At 44.1% G+C, this 19,429-nt stretch overlaps 1 protein-coding gene across 1 annotated transcript in view; it reads left to right on the forward strand.

Moving 5' to 3' along the window:
* Nucleotides 1-19,429, forward strand: part of SEMA5B (semaphorin 5B) — a 402,471-nt gene that overhangs the window by 351,093 nt on the left and 31,949 nt on the right. Inside the window, exons 15-18 of the mRNA XM_063116674.1 lie at nt 8,658-8,801; nt 12,398-12,545; nt 14,262-14,487; nt 18,252-18,470. Of these exons, the coding sequence (XP_062972744.1) occupies nt 8,658-8,801; nt 12,398-12,545; nt 14,262-14,487; nt 18,252-18,470 (737 nt within the window). The remainder of the gene's footprint in view (nt 1-8,657; nt 8,802-12,397; nt 12,546-14,261; nt 14,488-18,251; nt 18,471-19,429) is intronic.

Genomic DNA, 19,429 nt, shown 5'->3' on the forward strand with positions numbered 1-19,429 from the left:
CTCTCCCAGAGGATGTCATGGCCATGCCACCGCCGCCTCTACCATCGGTACTGAGGCGAGCTCCGCAACTGGCGCAAACCGCAGTACCAACTGCTCGGTACCGTCGCAAGCATTGCAGACGTTGCCTACATCAGACATGGGACTGGATGTTCCATCGGAGGAGGATTACCAATCGGACTCCTCACAAGATACATCACCACCAGATGACCTCGTGGTCACTGCAGACGTGGTGTCCCCTTCAGAGGACTTAGCAAACTTTACTGATCACATACAAAGAATGGCAACGTCCCTAGGGACTCAAATATCCCAACCTATAGAGAAATTTAATGACCCAGTTTACGATGATGTATACTGTGGGTCATCAACCCCAGTGGCTATTCTATATTTGCCTGTGCTGCTGCGCACAGCGCAATAATCATGGAAGCTGCCCTCCTCTATGCCACAACATCGAAGAGGCTAGACAACATATATTTATAAGATGCAGGACTAAATTGTCCCGTTCCTATTTACACACCCAAAACCTAACTCAATAATACTCAAATAATGCACCAGTGGACGAAGAAGGCCGTAGGTTGCACGGCCTGGGGAGAAGAGTATACTCTTCTACAGCTTTATCCCTTCATGTGCATAATTACCAAGCCACAATGGCAAAACATAAGCTCTTTTTATGGGGGAATATTACATCTCTCTCCGGATTCTTGCCAGATGACCAAAAGGAACTGGCAGTTGTTTTTGTACAGAGGCTATGAGACTTTCTCGACAATAGCTTAATACAGCACGCCATGCTACGGACTGCGCCTCAAAGCCATGGTAGTTTCCATTGCGCTACAAAGGCATGTGTAGCTAAGGTCCGCAGGGCTGTCCCAGCAGGCACGCACCCGCATAGAGGACCTGCCGTTCGATGGAAGCCAGATCTAACCACTACTGTTAGAGTCCCCATGGCTGGCCTCCTCGGTAGCAATAATAACTAGCTTCTTCAGTACACTGAAACTCTCAATACCGAGACTTGCAACAACATAACTAGCTTCTTCAGTACCGAGCCTGAAACCTCTCCGTACCGAGACTGCTCTCAGTACCGAGACTGGTAACCATATAACTAGCTTCTTCAGTGCCGAGCCTGAAACCTCTCGGTACCGAGACTGCTCTCAATACCGAGACTGGCAACAATATAACTAGCTTCTTCGGTACCGAGAATGAATCTCTTAATGCTGAGACTGGCAACAATATAGCTTCTTCGGTACAGACTGGAACCCTCAATACCAAGAGTGGCAATTACATAACTAGCATCTTCAATACAGACGCTGGAATTCTTAATGCTGAGACTGGCAATAACATAACTGGCTTTTTTGGTAGCAAGGTTAGAACTTTTGGTACTGAGACTGACAATAACATAACTGGCTTCTTCGGTACCAAGACTGGAATTTTTTGTACTGAAAATGACAATAACATAACTGGTTTTTTCGGTACCAAGGCTGGAACCCTTGATACCGAGATTGGCAATAACATTAATAGCTTCTTTGGTACAAATGCTGAGACTCTTGATACCAAGAGGGCATCTCGCATGCAGCTTCAATGTCAGAAGGTGAGATGTAATATCTCTCCCCTCCAAAGCCAATGGACATCTGTCCACCACATCAGGCAGTGTATACCTTGCAGGCTAACCACCGATTTCAAGGTCCCCATTCCAGAGTCTCTACGCTCTGAGTGCTTTGCTTTCAATGGGGAGCGTTTTATTACCATGATGTCTGATGTCATCATTTTTGCCCCCCCTCCCTTGGAAGAGGAGGGGACACAATGTTAAATGGGCCACATTTCCTGAGAATACCATACAAGCATGGATACTGGCTTCAGTACCGTGATGGGGATACGTACAACCGAGATTACTGTCATTGCGACTGATACACAGGGCTCAGCTGTTACAGCCACAATGCATCAGCACAATTACTTAGCTCTTCCCCATTCCACCCCCATTCTATGGGACATCAGGAGATCAACTTGGGGAAGATGAGTTAGAGCATAAGAATAGACCTGATTCCCTTCAATCCTTTGAGGACTATCAGTCGGTCTCAACATTGCTCTCTTCTGCATCACCTACACAGGGCAGAACCTCCTTTGGAGGACTTATACCACTTCCCGGTCATTGAGGATGACCAGGCTTGGTATTGAGACACATAACTAGGTAAATAAAGTGCAGGATTTTGTATCTCATGCTGTATGTACTGAGAAGCCAACTCCAGTGTCGATATTTTTCCTCCCTACACTGTTTCTGACAGTTAAAAATTCCTGGAAGGGCCCTTCTTTGATGGCTCTGACATTGGAAAGTGCAGAATCTTTAAAGTGCAGTAATGGACATGGGTTTTTTTCTTTATGCACCCATGTTCCAATTCTATATTAGTTCAGTTAGCCCCAAGGGGAGTTTTCAGAACATATTCATCTGCTTTGGGCCCCAGAGTCATACACTATCTAATTATGATGTCCAGATACAACTTTTCCTCTTGTCAGCAACTTTACATGACCCGTCACTTCACTGTGAGTTGAGAGCGATGGTGCGCGCTCTGGCGCTTCGCATGCATACCTATGATTAGCAGGTCTCACTCTGTGAACTAGACTGAGGACCTCCCATCCGATGGTGAAGGATTGTTCAGTCTCATTGCTCATCTCGTGTCCTGCATCAGAACCAGCAAATTACAGATGACACACTGTCCTTCTTAATGCTGCTCCTCAAGAAGGGAGTAGGTTTTGCCCCATACACATAAGTATGCATACTTCCATATAGCCATTCAGAACACTCGCCAGGGGTACCTTGGGTTTATCATAGGTACCGATATGTCCCATTTTGGGTGCGTCTATTGGACCTAAGCATAGCCCACCGAATGTTTGCAAAATATATGGCAGTTCATTTGCCTACACAGGGTGAAAGTCTACCTATATTTAGACAACTGGCTTCTAGTAGCATCTTAGAAGAGGATGCTATCGAAGGCAGTGGGAGTAATCCTCAATTTATTGAGCTCTCTGGACCTCATAGTAGAAACCACAATGTTAGACTGTCAATCCTTACCCCCTGATATATGGGACATAATTCTAGCAGCTAAGAAACAAGCGACTAGAAAGTCATATGCTACCAAATGGGAAGCTCACTCCTCCTTTGCACTAAGCAGGAATGAGAAACCCCTTTCAGAGCCTATTTCCACCATCCTCACTTTCCTTTTTTCCTTGTTAAAAGAGGCCTTAAGTTTCCTCACTTAGAGTTTATCTGGCAGCGATTTCTGCCTCACATTTATGGATTCAGGGCTGTTCAGTCTTCACTCATCCACTGGTTAAGCGCTTTATGAAAGGGATGAAAGATACAGTTCCACCCCTTCATTCCTTTGTTCCGCAATGGATCCTTTCCGTGGTGCTAAAAGCACTGTCTGCCAAGCCTTTCGAACCATTGGCAAAGACAGATTTGCGTTTACCAACTTTAAGGTGGTATTCCTTGTTGCCATAACGTCTGCTAGACGTGCATCAGAGTTAGCGGCACTCCGTATGGATTCACCTTATATGGTTTTTCATGCCGACAAAGTGGTCCTTAGACCGGACCCAGCTTTCTTCCAGAGGTTGTTTCTCCTTTCACCTTGGAGCTGGCCCCCCGCTGAAGGGGAAAGTGCGCTCTCACTCCACCAGAGGAGGGGCCACTGCTTCAGCTTTTGAAAGAGATATTGCCATACCGGACCTCTGCAAAGCGGATACCTGGTCGACACCTCTGACTTTTGCCAGTCACTACCGTCTGGACATCAGAGCGCGTAGAGACTGTGCCTTTGGGCGTGCCGTCTTATCGGCAATCTGTTGAATTTTCATCCATCACCTGACACCACCCACCTCCGGGTAGTCAGCTTGTTATTCGCCCATATGTGTGATGCACTGAGAGCACGAAGAAGAAAGACAGGTTGCTTACCTGTAACTGTAGTTCTTTGAGCGATCATCTGTGCAGTCACACAACCCTCCCACCGTCCCCGCTATGGTGTCATTTTTTTTTTGATTACCTGGCGGTTCACCTCAGTGAGACTATTTAGGTGGTTTCAGGAACTGAGGGGATTAGGTGGGAACCCCTGAGCATGCTCAGTGGACGGTGGGGGAGGGGTTCCCGCCTAAAAGACTTTCAGGTAGAGAAGTTTCCGAAGCTGGCCCTGCGCAGGCGCAGAGCCCATATGTGTGACTGCACAGATGACCACTCGAAGAACTATAGTTACAGGTAAGCAACCTGTCTTTACTTGGGGCCACCATCTCTCAGCCTAACCTATCTTACAGCATTGTTATGAGGATATTTCACTGCTCTGATGTTCTGATGTAATACTGGAGAGATTTCTGAAATGTGAAGTAAGGTTACCAGTCTAGGGATGTTGCCTGCCCCCCCCCCCCTGCCGTTTGCTCCTGCTCTCATGCTGTGCAAGCTTCTTTGGCTGCTTGGCAAGCATCCGACAAGCATTCGGCAGACTTCGTGCCACTCTGTTGGTGTCTTTACTCTTGCGTAAATGGGGCCTTCACAGCTGCCATTTTTGCAGCTGGGGGAATTATGTCATTTCCAGCGCCCCCCACTGTCAGGCACAATGGAGATTTTGGATTGGGGGTATATAGCTGCTGGGCAGCTGTCGGGCCACACATGCACTCAACCCACAGATGCCTGACTGAGTCTGAGGGGGGACACATGGGGAGTCTGTTGGATTCCTGGACCCAGTTGGATGCCCCCAAATCCCTAGTTACCACAGCACCTGACTCTGTGCAACATTGGAAAGAGCAAAAAATGCAAAGGCCAGATTTTTAATTTGGAGCTATTAATAATGGAACAAATGTCACCCTTGGTTCTCTTCCACCCAATCACGATCTTGGATTAAATCACCACTCTGTACTTTTGAGGGCTTTTCCAGTCCATTTAGGATGGCAGTGATGACCATGAGGATTGACGCACTAAGCACCTGGCTTGCAGGGATTTGGCTGTCCTATTCATCGTATCTCTGGCACTTACAAGCTGCTACATATAAAAATGTGAAGCTTCATTATATTGAATCAGGCCATATATTGGACTGTTTAGCCCAATATAGGACCTTCTATTTGTACTGAGCTGTGGCTTCTCCAAACATACTCTGCCACTGAGCTACTTCCCCTCCATTTCTGTCTTAAAGCCAAATTATATGACCCATATGATACCTGGGAGGCGGTGGTGGGGCAATTTCAATAGGGAAAATAGCAGGAGGGGAAAAGGTGAATTTTCTCCTTCAATGGTGCAGTCCCCAGCCAAATTCGATCACCAGCCCAGCCCAGCCTAATGCACACAGCTACTTTGATCCAAAAGAAAATTGCAGGAGTGGCAGTTCACAGATCCCTGTGCCATATCTAGTTTGGCCTTCAGTTGTGTTAGATGTGTTAAGTCACTTGATAAGTTAACACATAACATGTGTTTTGCCATCATATGTATTTTTTAAAAATCTGTAGACTTGCATTTAAAGCAGTATAAAAGGGTGGAATCCTCTCTCTGTACTTCCCCACCCCACATCCCCCCTCATTGTCAAGAATCAACTGGTTTCAACATGTTTGACCAAGAATGTTGTATTATAAATTACTTAAAAGGGTAACCATGACATGCTCCCCCTTGTATCCCTTGCTGGTTTCCTTTTGAAGATCTGAAAATCTCACAAACATATAATGTTTTCCCAAAGTTCCAGTTCACTGGAATCATGGGAGTCCTAGCGCTGCCTAACCATTAAAATAAGTACAACCGAAATCAACTGACTTAAAAATAAAAAATCTTAATGACCGCTCATTTGAGGCCTAGCTCACAAACCATTTTTAACTCTAGGACTGTCTATACAAAAAGTATATTATGCAGATGAATGTCATGATGTATTAATGGAAAAGGAAAAAGAATGAGACTTTTCTTTCTATTGTTTGCTTAAGATAGTGAGAGCCAGTTTTTAGATCTGCTGTGTCCTCCTTGAATCTGTGTCATGACCACTATGCATGCAAGCTGTTGTCCCATTGTCATGTTCCTGTTATGTCTCCTATGTTGGCTATTTGTATCCTTGTATGTTTTAGATGGGAAAAAACAGTTCTTTGACATCAGTGAGACTTCAACACACACACACACACACACACACGCTCTGAGGGATGGCACTGTGCACTTTAGCAGTTCTAGCTTGATGGAATTTAGTTCATTTTCTTTGGGCTGGATTCACACCTCTGTGTAGTGACTGTTCTCCATGTCTGCCATAACATTCTGGCTAGTGGCGTCATGGAGTCTTCCACCACAATGTAGGTGATCCTTGTGGAACACTTCAGACTCAGCTGGGAGCAGTTGCTGTGCAGAAGCTGATTCAACTAGCCCCAACGTCACTGGCACAATGCATATATCTTAACTATCTTAATGTTGGGAAGAAATGGTTTTTGGCCCTTTCCCTACAGAACATTACCTTTTGGAATACAGTTGTTAGCTAGGGCCGTTAGGATTATTAGCTACTTTTGTAAAGGTTTTTAAGGTGCACAGCCTGATATTAGAGTCATGTTTGTTCTTATGAAAATGGTGTGATAGATCTGTCCCCATTTACCAGATGTAGACTTGAGATAGAGAGATATGTACTCAAAACCTCTGAGTCTGTAACCAAGCAGGGATATGAATATCTGTATATTATCTCTGCAAGATGACAGATGTTTAAAAAAGAAAGTTTAATTAAGTCTTCCAGATTTTCCATGTTTTTGGACAGCCATTTCTACAGCTGGTACAACTCCACCATGTGGAGCATCCTTTTGCCTGCAAGAGACATAAGGCAGATGACGTAATCGTTTAATCATTATCAACTATATGATCTCTAAAGTGTGGGATACCACAAGATTAGCCTGGAGGAAGTAGATGAGAAATACATTCAATATTAAAGTTTAGTCACTATTAATAAATAAGCCATATGATCATTTTACCCTCATTGAATGCCTAGAATTTCCATTTAACCAGCTACATATGGCATTGTGATGCTTTTGTTAGGATATTTAAAGAATAGTTTAACTATTAAAGAATAGTTTTAGCAAGATCTTAGATCGGAAATGTTGATGAAAACCTTACTGAGAACTGTCTACACTTTGAATATAAACCAAGTCTTCCTTATTTTAAAATTTAAACTTCTGAACAAAATATATGCATGTATAGTAGAACTTCATTTATTCAAATATCCTGGCTTCTATCCAAAGCATTTTGCTAATTAGATGTTTGGATAGATGAGTGAGTTATTTACATAGGGCTTGTACTGACTTAACACACACAAAATAAACATTGACATCCCAAACAAGTGGAGAATGTAAAATGTAATAAATAATAAATAACTAAGGTTTGGATACTAGTAGTTTCACTTTCTATAGCAGGAGTAGGAAACCTGCAGTCTTCTGAATGTTGTTGAATTCCAACTCTCTTCAGGCCCAGCTAGCATGGTCAGTGGTTGTTGATCATGGAAATTGGAGTCCAGAAACATCTAGCAGGCTACCAGTTCCTCCCTCCCAGTTCATGATTTCCATCCTCACTCCCTTCTGTCTGGGTGCAATGGAAAGCATTTACCAGGTTTTTTTGGTGCTCCATCGTTTGAAATTTTGATATCATGAGTTTCCTGCCGGCAAGAAAACAGAGGCAAAACATGGGTTAAATCACAGCTCATGTAAAAGTACTTTTCTTTATTTCCTCACCTTTGCATGAAAGAAAATAAAACGCTCGCTGCTGTTCTAATGTCTGGCTGCCAAGAGAATGAGGGAGTTGATAACAAACTTGAAAAGTGTGAAGGCTACTCAGGTTTTAATTTTAATCTTCTCCCCACAACTGGTGCCCTGCCAGATATCCGCTAGTTGCCAGGCACTTTTATTAGTTCAGTCAACTCTTTGAAAATCGACACATCTGTTCACCAGCTCAACTTTCAGGAGCACAAGTAACAGGATAGCTTGTGATGTGAACTTGAGAGTGAACTTTAGTAAATGTTTGACATCATTTGGTCAGGTCCAAAAAGGTAGGGAAAGCAGGAATGTCAAGGTGAAAGGAAAGCTACATCTGGCGGCTCTTTGAAAGAGAAATGCAGGTATGGGGATATAACTTTGTCCCTGAAATGCATTTTTCTGTTGAGAATATGTTGTTCTTCTAACAAAACAACATACATGTTTAAGAAATAGGAGGTACGTTTCACTGCCACCCCTCTGTAACAGTTGCCCTTCCAGTATCTCATATATTTAGCTCCTTCTTGGTTTTCCTGCAATACTATAAAATTCTTTCAAAAATATCACAAAGACAAGAAGTTATACTAAGATTACAAATTTATGAGTAATGGAGAATATGCAGGGTGTTGGGTTTTTTTAGACCTTATGAGCCCATGTTGCGTTTAGGAGAGGCTTAAACCTGCTCAAAATGAAATCACCATGGATTTTGTTTATTTGAAGTAGAAACTGGCGAAGACTCAAAGCACATGCGGAATTCTAACACTAAATCTCCATCTGTTTCTTGGGTTTAACTCTACTGAAATGTACTTTGTAGAGCTAGTCTGTCTCTGCAACCTGCTGTAGTCCATCGTCAGCGGTGGTGAACTTAGGACAACATTGAAAAAAGGAATTAACCCAGATGCCATGTTTTATCTCTCTTCCTTCCCCCTCCCCTCTGTCAGGAATGGAGCATGGACACCATGGTCGTCCTGGGCCCCCTGCAGCACTTCCTGTGGGATTGGCTTTCAGGTCCGTCAGAGGTCGTGCAGCAACCCTGCTCCGCGATACGGAGGCAGGGTCTGTGTCGGACAAAGCAGAGAGGAGCGGTGAGAGTCGTTCCCCATCCCTAAACGTCTACCAGACTTTTTGACTCGAAGCTCTGTGTTTTCTTTTGAAGGATGCGTACATCACATGGATTAGTGCCCTTCCCAGCTGCCTTCTCCCATATGAACCTGTCCATTCATTGAGGTCATCCTCTGAGGCCTCGCTCCTGGTGGAGGATAGGAAGCTAGCAACTGGTGGCAGGGCTTCTCTGTTGTGGTGCCCCGATTGTGGGTCACCCTCCCCAGAACTACTTGCTTATTACCCATTCTTTTATCTTTTAGGTGCTAAGTAAAAACTATTCCCCACCCCAAAGCTTTTCTGACTGATACTATGATTGCATTCCTCCACTGCTGCTGGGTTTTGCTGTTTAATTTGTACTCTGTGTGTTTTAGGTTAATTGTTGTTAGATTGTGTTTTACATTAATTTATTAATGATACTACTTTAGATTGTAAGCTGCCTTGCAGACCTTGGGTGAAAAGGTGGGATACAAATATTTAACAGAAATAAAGATATTATCATAACACAAAATCAGATGTCAGGCATGGCAATTTAAAACAGCCTTGTCATTTAAAGAGAGTATTCCAGTGCTAAGCTATCAAGAGTGCAGAGTCCAAATATTGCTCTAAAATATGCAACTGCTTTCAGTGCTTCATAATATTGCCTCTCATAACTCAGAAGGGGATCTGTTAGCCACCCTGAGAGCACTTGTGCTGAAAGGCAAGATAATTCCACACACACACACACACACACACACACACACACACTTCTAATAACAAATTCAGGTGTTGAGTACCAACAGAAATGGAACTAAAACAAGGCTACTGAAAAACAAGAGGGAGGTATAAGCATTAATTTGCAAAATTGCAACAATCAAACAAACAAAATCAAAGGGGGAACCCACCCCCTCCTAAAACTCTCCCAGCCCAATAAGAACTAAGCAAGCTGAGGAGTCACAGAATCTCAAGTGTCCGTTGGAAAAGAAAAACTGGGCGGAGTGGGGTGAAAACAGAATAGCCTGCAGGAATGTTGCACGGCTGCCTGGAACCTTGAGCAGGAGCGTTCCTGCTAGAAAGTGAGGATGCACCCCAGCATTTGGTTGCTTGTCCCATTTTCATGTCCCGCTTGCACATGTCTGTAACAAAAGTAACATTTCATTATTGCTCAAAGAGCCTTAAAGCCACAAACAGCATATAATTTTTGGATCAGCATATTTGGAGCTGAATCCCACAGATAAACAGCTGCATGGTGCCTGCTTTTGACAACAACTGCATGGAGAATGCAATGCGTGTTCATGTGCAGCTACATGCCATGGCCAATGTGCCCGTTTTCACCAGGCCATCACAAACCATGGGAGAAAATCAGGCAATATAGATAGAAAGGAATAGCTCGCCTACCTCTGGTAAGGCCTCCTCAAGGATAGCTATCAAGCAGTTCCTATATGGCCTGCCAGTGGATCAGACCTGTTAGAGCATTTTAGTATGAAATACCAGAAACATAAGGAGAATGTGTAAACATTTGCACCAGAGAAGGCCAGTAAGTTCAGCATATCCCAAGGTCAGGTAAACAAAGGCACTTTGCATGAGGCAGTATGAAATTACTTTAATGTTTTTGTCTCGCGAAGAAGACCTACCTCAGAGATGAGGAACCATAGCTGAGGCCCTGTCCTTTCAAGGCCAGCGGGGAAAGGACCCCCCTCTGTTATCTCTGATCATAGATAGGAGGTGACTGCAAGGATTCCCCTGCATGCTGCTCCCTATCCCAATTGGGATAGTGAATGCTGCGTTGAGGGGAATCCCTAATGTTTCAGAATGGGATGAGGAGCAGCATGGTAAGAACTTTGCTTGTCTCTCATTCTTCCCAATGGGTCCTCCACCTGGCACCTCAGCCATGGCTTTGCTGCACATTGGCTTTCCCCAGGGAAGCTGTGTCCCCCACCAACGCGCTAGGTGGAGGAGCGCTTCTCCACCCAGTGCCTCAGTTGGGGGTGGCGTCATCTGGGGCCAGTGAACGAGGTCCCTGACTGAAGCTCCTGTGGAGAAGCTCCAGTAGGTACTTTGGCCAGGGACCAAATGCCATCAGGGAGCATGACCATACCCACCTTAAATCAGGGGGCATGGCCATTATCTTACTGATGTCATCAGGCTTGTAGAGAGATGGATAGGGGTGATCCGGCCCCTCACCCAGTTATAGTTTCCCATCCCTGACGTACATTATTAGACATGTCCTTTTGGCCTCCCAGAATGTGCTGCTCCTTCGAAGTGCTCTAAATTAAAGGTTTTTTTAAAGCCCTGAAAAACCCAGGCAATGGGAACTGCTTTCCCAGGACCGAGACTGCCCCCCACTCGACCCAAGTAGATTTGAAAAGATTTGTGGCAGCTTTCTGAAAGCACAGGTGTTACATACAACCCCACACACATTATTTCTTGTCTGAGGATTTCACACAGAAGTTTCCTCAGGAATTCAGAAATGCAAAGGACATTTCATTTAATTCCTCTGAACTATGGGTGTTTTCATTTTTGACTAGATGTGTGAGACTGCACTTCTCTCGTTTGTTTCAAAAACTTTCACTGAAGTTCGTGATGGTGTTTCCAGTAAAGAACTGTGTGATTAAAGTGGCAAAAATATTAGATAAAAATAAACTTAACCTACTTACGGAGTAAATATCGTCTCTCCAAGCTGAATGCCACCTTGATCTGGGCCAGAATTCCTGGGGGGAAAGATAACTGCCCAAGCAAGTTATAATGAGCAGTATTAAAAAACCCTATTAATAAAATGAAAGAGTAGCAGTTTCTGAGAGCTTGGGACAGATAAAGATTATATTTGATCAGGTTACTTTCTACCTACAAAGGAGGGGGAGGCAGGGAAATTGGATCAAGTTGTGAGTTCATGCAAGCTGTGTAGCCACATAGCCCCTCCTCATTCAGCAGAGCCATGGAGTTCAACACAAACGTGCTTGGAAGTAAATCCCAATGAACAAAGTGGAACTTACCTCTGATTAAATACACAGAACATTGGGCTGCTCGATTTGCTCCCACATATACCAGGTTTGGAAAGTAACATCTGACAAAGGCCCTATTATGTGGTTATTTTAAAATAGCATTAAACTTTTTTAAAAAAACCCAACGCATTAGACTTTCTCTAAACGCAACGTATTTCTCTAAACCCAACCAATAATAAAGGCCAGCTTTTTCAGTGTAACTGACACTAGATTACAAGAAAATTTAGGATCTCAAATAGGCTAACCTAATTCCAAAGAGCTGGATTTCTAGCTTAAATGAATTAGCAATGCTTTATGGCTTAAATACTAAAAGCATTTTTTACATGAGGCATTTATTGTGCACTCATGATTCATTACTCAGGGTTGTTTCTGAGTTCTTTGACAATGTGATTGTCCGGTTTCGCTTCTGTTTTTTCAGACAACTTTCCTGGATTTTTTTTTTTAAATGAGGAAAGTAGAGTATTATTTCTGAAAGCGCTGCTTCTACTAGTATTGCACAACTCCTCCTAGAGGTTATGTAGCAGAAGACACAGGGACATTGATTAGATTATCATTTCTTTTCGTTTTTTCCCCTTTCTTGCAATTTTGTTTTCATTCAGGTTCTGCAATGAGAACAGTCCATGCCCATTACCAATCTTCTGGTCTTCGTGGGGCCCTTGGAATAAATGTAGTGCAAATTGTGGTGGAGGGGTGCACTCTAGGCAGAGGTCCTGTGAAAATGGAAACACCTGCCCAGGCTGTGCTGTGGTATGTCTTTGTTTAGATAGGTATTGGCGCTATTTTCTCAGGTTACGTTTTTCTCAGTTCTTCCAAGATTCCTGTACAGTTGTGGTCAGAAATCTGGTACAGGAGAGAGAAAGAGCTTAGCAGGTAACAGGAAAGTGGTCATGGGCCTAAGGGAACAGTGGCACTATGACAAGGCTGAGGGGACCCTGGACAGAATGCCTGCCCCAGTTTCTCTTCCCTCATCCTGCTGTTTATTCTCTACTTACAGTATTCTCTCCCCCGCCCCCCCCATGGTGGTTTTCTATCTCCCCTCCTTCTTTCTTATAGTAGACATGGGGTGCACTGCCCAGCAAAGCTGCAACGCACCTACCATCTTGATTTCCTCAGAGTGCCTTTCAGCCCATATGCAGGAGTCTAGTTTAGTCCCTTTCTCTACCTTAGTAATGTTCCCAAGTCCATACGCACTGCCCAGGATAATGATGGGCGTTTGTCTAGTTTGAGATTCTACTGCATGTGTGTTACTTATATTTGTGGTCTATAAGGCCAAAACCAACATAATTTGTTAGTCTTTAAGGTGCCATAAGGTTCTTTGGTGTTTTTGCTGCCACAAACTAACATGGCTACCCTCTGGAAAATGTTACACAGGAGATCACGGATTAAAACAGATCTCTTGATGCATTTGTTTTTACTTAACGCTGTTGTGGGTGACTCAACATTTGACTGGAGCAGCAGTGCTTGGGAAGGGGGTGTTTAATCCTTTTCTTCCATGCTGTTTTCCCAGTTTAAATTGCCCCACACCCAAAGGAGCTGCTATTAGCTCCATGAAGGAAATGAAATATAGGTAAAATAACTGGATGGGGGAGTAGTTTGAGAAAACAGCATAAGGGGGAGGGTTAAATACTCCTGTGCCTCAGCTCCACTGCTCTGATCAAATCCCACCCCAAACTCCAAACACTGCATTAAATAAAAAGAAAGTCATAAGGAGATATGATCACAAATTGCCTGGAGATCATGTAGTTTTGCCCTGAGGCAGTAAATCTGTAGTTGGGTGGTACCACTTTATACTATAGATAACTGAATGCGCCTTCATATATATTTTAATCCTGTATTTTAAAGCTTATATATTTTATATTATTTTTAGGCTGTACTTTGTGGTTTTAATTTTTGCAAACTACCCAGAGAGCTTCAGCTATTGAACAGTATAGATACATATTCAAGAAATAAATAAATAAAGCTTTGCACATAGGAACTAGCTCGTCAGGAGAAATTACGAGAGATATCTCCCTGGCATCTAGCTTTTTATGTGGAGGCATTTATTATTATAATTTTAACTTTGTGGAACAGCATTCAGTCGTGTGACCCCGCCCCCTAAACCTGAAGTAGTAAAGCCCAGAAACAGGTTTACCACCACCACCCCGCAGTGAGACCCGTGCCTTCATCTATGGAATTTGTGTGCATGCAAGGGTATGTGCAGTGTGTATCACTTCTGCCTAGGCTTGCCTGCTCCGAAATATTTTCCATTAACTAAAGCATTGGGATCAGTTAGAGGACTTGCCTTTATATGCCTTTTGAGCTTTGTTTCTGCCTCAATTATCTTTAATCAGATATTCAGAGGTTTCTTTTATTGCTCCTTTAATTGCATGAGACCCTGGCGCAATGGTAAATTTGCAATTCCTCAAGCAGATAGTAAGGATTGTTTGGCTTCCCCCCCACCGTCTTCCACCTTCCTTTTTTTAGGAGTTTAAAACATGCAGTCCAGAGGCCTGCCCAGAGGTGCGGAGAAACACGCCTTGGACTCCCTGGATGCCCACCAATATCACCCAGAGTGGTGCCCGCCAGGAGCAGCGCTTCCGCTACACCTGCCGCGCTCAGCTTGCTGACCCCCATGACCTCCAGTTTGGCAGAAAGAAAACAGAGAGTCGGTTCTGCCCCAACGACGGATCGGCGATTTGCGACACTGATTGTATGTCCTGCCTGACTGCAGATAACTTGAATGCCGAGCTAAGCTCCTTGTTATTCATATTGAACCTGTGGGCAGATGAAACATAGGGTTGGATAAGTGCTGATCTCTGTTGATAGCAACAGAGCACATCAAAATGAGCAGATCGAAACTGTATGTTGTGATGCTGGAATGGATGATCAACATGGAATTTGCTGGGAGCTTTCCATACACCTGCTAGCACTGTACCAGTCATTGCGGGTGCATCATCTTTATTTCTAGGCTTACTATGGTATCTTTAACACACTTGTTCAACAGCGTGGGAGATACGCTCAGCTTGTTGCCATCACACAGCCTATATAGGTGCATGATATAACTGTGTGATTGGGTCCAATTGGGTCCCAATTGGGGTCTTCCTCATATAATTGTAGGGGGGAGTTTCTATAAGTCCATGAACAGATGAAACTGGGGCACCCTGAGTCCCTGTAATCAGAACCTTCCACATGGGCAGGGCCAATCAGTTTTTAATGTTTACTGCAACTCAGTTTCTTTTGTTCACTCTGGGCCTGTTCAGACAACACACTAAGCTGTAGTTAGGCTGCTAACCCTTTTGCAGCAAATGGTGAGTGAGTGTGTTTAAACCGTGGTTATGTAGCCACCATAGCTAGGAATGGTTCACAGATCACACTAAGTCATGGTTCCCATGACACGCTAAACCATAATGTTTAGCTCAAAATGTTTTTAACTTTTGTAAACCGCCCAGAGAGCTTCGGCTATGGGGTAGTATATAAATGAAATAAATAAATAAACTACTGTGGCTTAGTGTGTTGTCTGAACAGGGTCTGTGTGGTGAATATAACCTATTTTCCCCATAGTTTCTGTGATTTGGCCAGTTTTGCCAAACTTTGCTTTCCCTTTGGAAAGGGTTAAGCTCCATTCATGAGCATCAGTAATAATAGTCTATTCTATATCTTATGTGGATTCCTTTATCACTTAAGACAGCAAAACACCTAATCTTGTTCTAATTCCTCTGTTAAGTGTTCTGAAATGCTGTGGGGAATGTTTCAAGCTCCTGATTAGTGTCATCTGGAGAGGTATTTGGTAGAAATTCTGCTCTTTCCTAGAATCTCTGCCAGTGACAAGGCAGATGTGGCCCTGTGTGCAGCACCTGTAAAAAAAAAAAAGGCAAATTCCATGCTAAGGATCATTAGGGAAGGGACTGAAGATAAAATTGTTAATATCGTAATGGCATAATACATATCTATTGTGTGACTACACTTGGAGTATTCTGTACAATTCCGGGTGTTGCATCTCAAACAAGGATATTGTAGAGCTGGGGAAAGCACAGAAAAGGGCAACCAAAATGACCAAACAGCTGGAGCAACTCCCTTAAGCAGAAAGGTTACAATGTTACTTTTTAGTTTAGAATAAAGGCGGGTAAAGTGTGTGTGTGTGTGTGTGTGTAGATGATAAAGGTTTAATAGAATTATGCATGGTGTGGAGGAAGTGGAAAGAGAGAAGGCTTTCTACTTCTCTTGTACTGCTAGAACCCAGGTGGCATCTCATGAAGCTGAATGATGGGAGATTCAGGACAAATACAAAGAAGTACTTCTTCATAAAGCACATAGGCCTTTGCTACACCTACCGTGAAATCCAAGTGTGAGGAGGGGTGATCTCGTGTTGTAAATAACACGAGATCCCGCCCTTGTCTTGACATCAGGCGAGGTGACTCTAGTAGAGAGCCATTGCGTCTGCCATTTTTTTTCTTTTTCCAAGGGGCAGCAGCGCACGACAAATGGTATGGGTTTTTTTAAAGAAAAACTTCCCCAATCCCCCCCCCCCGGCCCCAATCTCTCCCCCCTGGCCCCGATCTCTCTCCCCACCTTGGCCACGATGGCCGCAGCACTCCTGGGGAGCGCTGTGCCCCGTGTGCAGCTTCTCCCAGCTCTTCGCGAGTAATTGCTGAAGCCAGGAGAAGCCATGGAACAGCCCACATGCTCGCGGTCTCGGGCTCAGCCTGAGACCACAGGAAATACCGGGTTACAAGTGGAGCCCATTACCCCGGGGCAAGGGAGGGTTGACCCCTGCCTGAGCCCGGGATCTCCTGCGCATCTTCTGGACGCACAGGGGCGATCCCTGGTATCAGGTTGGGCTAATCCGTAGTCTAGCTAAGGCCTCAGTCAAGGGATGGAATGCCTTACTGTAAGATGTGATTGTGTTCCAAATTAGGTAGCTTTAAAAGGGAATTCGACAAAAACATGGAGAATAAGAATATCAATAGCTTCTAGTCCTGATGGCTATACATTACCTCCAGTATCAGAGGCAATTTGCCTCTGTATACCAGTCACTAGGGAACCAGAGTGGGAGGATGCTATTTCTCTCATGTCCTGCTTGTAGGCTTCGCTTGGGGATCTGGTAGGCCACTGCAGGTAACAGAATACTGAACTAGATATTTCTTTGGCATGGCTCTTTTGCTCTCATGTCTTAAGTTACCCAGATCCCATATAAAACATAGTGCCTGTTCAGGCTGATGCAGAGATGATAATTCAATCTTCTTCCTGCCATCTTCATTAATATGAAGAGCAGAATCCTGTTGCTCTTACATTGTGCTAACAAAGCACAAAGAAAGGGGAGATGATGTCCTTGGAACCCACTTTGAGTATTGACTCATCATCAGTGACTGGCACAGATAATAGGCAGAGAACAGAACTAAAGCTATCCGTCCCCTAAGGGTCTTCTGCAGGAGTGGGTAACTTTTAGCCCTCCTGATATTATGGTCTACAACTCCCATCAGCCCTTACCAGCATAGCCAGTGGTGAAGGATCATGGGAGCTCTAGGCCAAAGCATCTGGAAGGCTACAGGTTGTCCACTTCTGCTCTATTGGCTAGGGAAGGTGGACAGAATTTAATCAAACATGCATGGACATTGATCTATAAGTATCAAGGTTTAGGTGGACAGAAACACAAATTCTGTTTCAAAACTGAATTCATTAATTGATTGACATCTAATATGGCCAGTATGATACAGTTGGAGGCCTAGCTTTTAGAGACCTAGGTCTAGGTTATTATTGCTGTTTTATCAATTCCTGTGCTGTTCATTGTTTTGCATTATTATTCTTTTAAATATTTGTATTGTGTTGTATATTTTTAAAAGTTCTTCGATGGTGTTTTAGTTTTTATACTCTTTGTAATCCTCCTAGAGAATATTAGTTATTGGGCAGATTAGAAATGTAATAAATAAATAAATGGCACAGGGTTCACAATGTTTGGCTGGCCTTGGTAGCCAAACTGAAAACTTGTGGTTGCCAGAATCCTTCTCTCCCCCTTTCACCCTTGTCACTGAGCTGCACTTAAGGCAGGAGGGCAGCTTGCTGATTTAGTGTTACACAGCCAAGAATGCTCCCTTCTTCCTTTTCTGCAGTTTGTCTGCTAAGTGGCTGAAGGGCTCCTGGCGTCTCAGCATTGCAGTAGCCAAAGAAGCCCTCTCTATCCCTTACTTGCTTGGAAAAGGGCAACAGAGAGCTTTGGCTGAGGTACTCTGGGCAATAGAGTGGCCCATCAGCCCCTAGCTGTGGAGAGGGCAGGGAGCACCATTTAACCTCAAAGTTCAGAGGAAGGGTGGGGCTCTTCAGACCCACCAACTGGAGGTGGCGTAGTTGTCCTAGCAAGCACAAATGTGAAATGAGAGCATGCCTGAACTTTTCAGGTATATGTTTATGTCTGTATTTGGGTGTTTAATCCCCCAATTCTTCTCTCCTCCCTCCCCCCCCCCCCCGCACAAACCCAAGCTCTAGTTGATGACCTTCTGAAGAGTGGCAAGACCTCTATTAGGATTATCAGTGGTGGCTGGTCCTTTTGGGGAGGCTGGTCCTCCTGTTCCCGAGACTGTGAGCTGGGCTTCAGGACCAGGAAGCGAACATGCACCAACCCAGAACCCAAAAATGGCGGCCTACCTTGTATAGGATCTGCAATGGAATATCAGGATTGTAACCCACATCCCTGCCCAGGTAAATATCTTCTCCTCTTTTGGCTTTAACATTTAGTCAGTGCCAAGAGTGTGCTAAACACTGTTCTACTACTCTATGCTCTGCCATGTGTCAATGCTGCCTGAGACATTTTGTTATCTGGAGCAGAAATGATGCTCCTCCTTCCTCAGTAGGGCCAACAGTTGAAAAAGTCTTGTTGCTCTATTCGGGCACCAATTCCTGTCTTCATATAACCTTCCCCCCTCCCCACACACACCTCATGCAGGATGCTTCAACTTGCTGCATACCAGGGCTGGCCCTGATGTTTGCATTGGCGTGTGCACGTGCAGGATGGAAGCCATGCCACACGGTGACTGGCTTTGGATGACACGATAACCAGCAGTGGTTTAAGTAGTCAATGGTGGTTTAAATAGTCAATGGTGGGTTATTGTGTCGTCTGTCAGGACATTTTCATACCGTGGTTGGTTATTTGGACGAAATAACCAATGCAAATAACTGTGACGCTGTGCACAGTTGATTATTTGAACAACTGTTGGTTATCGTGTCATGTGTTGGGCACACACAGTTGCCACACAGACTTGTTATTTTCAGAAACTACAGAGTCCCCTGGCAAGCGGCGTCTGCTGCTCTAGTCCAGCCGGCAGAACTTGCAATGGCTGATGGGATACCAGCAGGAGAACTGAGGGGAGGAGAGAGGGCAAGGGATGTGTCAATCAAAGACACCATTGATTGAATAGTCAACTTGACGCTGGCCTTAATCTACACCAGGGTTGATTATAATCATGTGTGGGGAGTACCCCCTCGATAATCAACTGTGGTGTTGACATTAACACACCATTGACTATTGTGTTGTCCGAACGCAGTCTGTGGCTATAAGTTCAACTGGGATAGGAAAGGAACATTTCCATTATACAAAGAGCAGGTGCTTCCAAATAAATCTCAGTGCTGTAAAAACAAAAACAACATTACATCTACCTTTA

The sequence above is a fragment of the Elgaria multicarinata genome, chromosome 2 (assembly GCF_023053635.1).
Source record: "Elgaria multicarinata webbii isolate HBS135686 ecotype San Diego chromosome 2, rElgMul1.1.pri, whole genome shotgun sequence".
Lineage (NCBI taxonomy): Eukaryota > Metazoa > Chordata > Lepidosauria > Squamata > Anguidae > Elgaria > Elgaria multicarinata.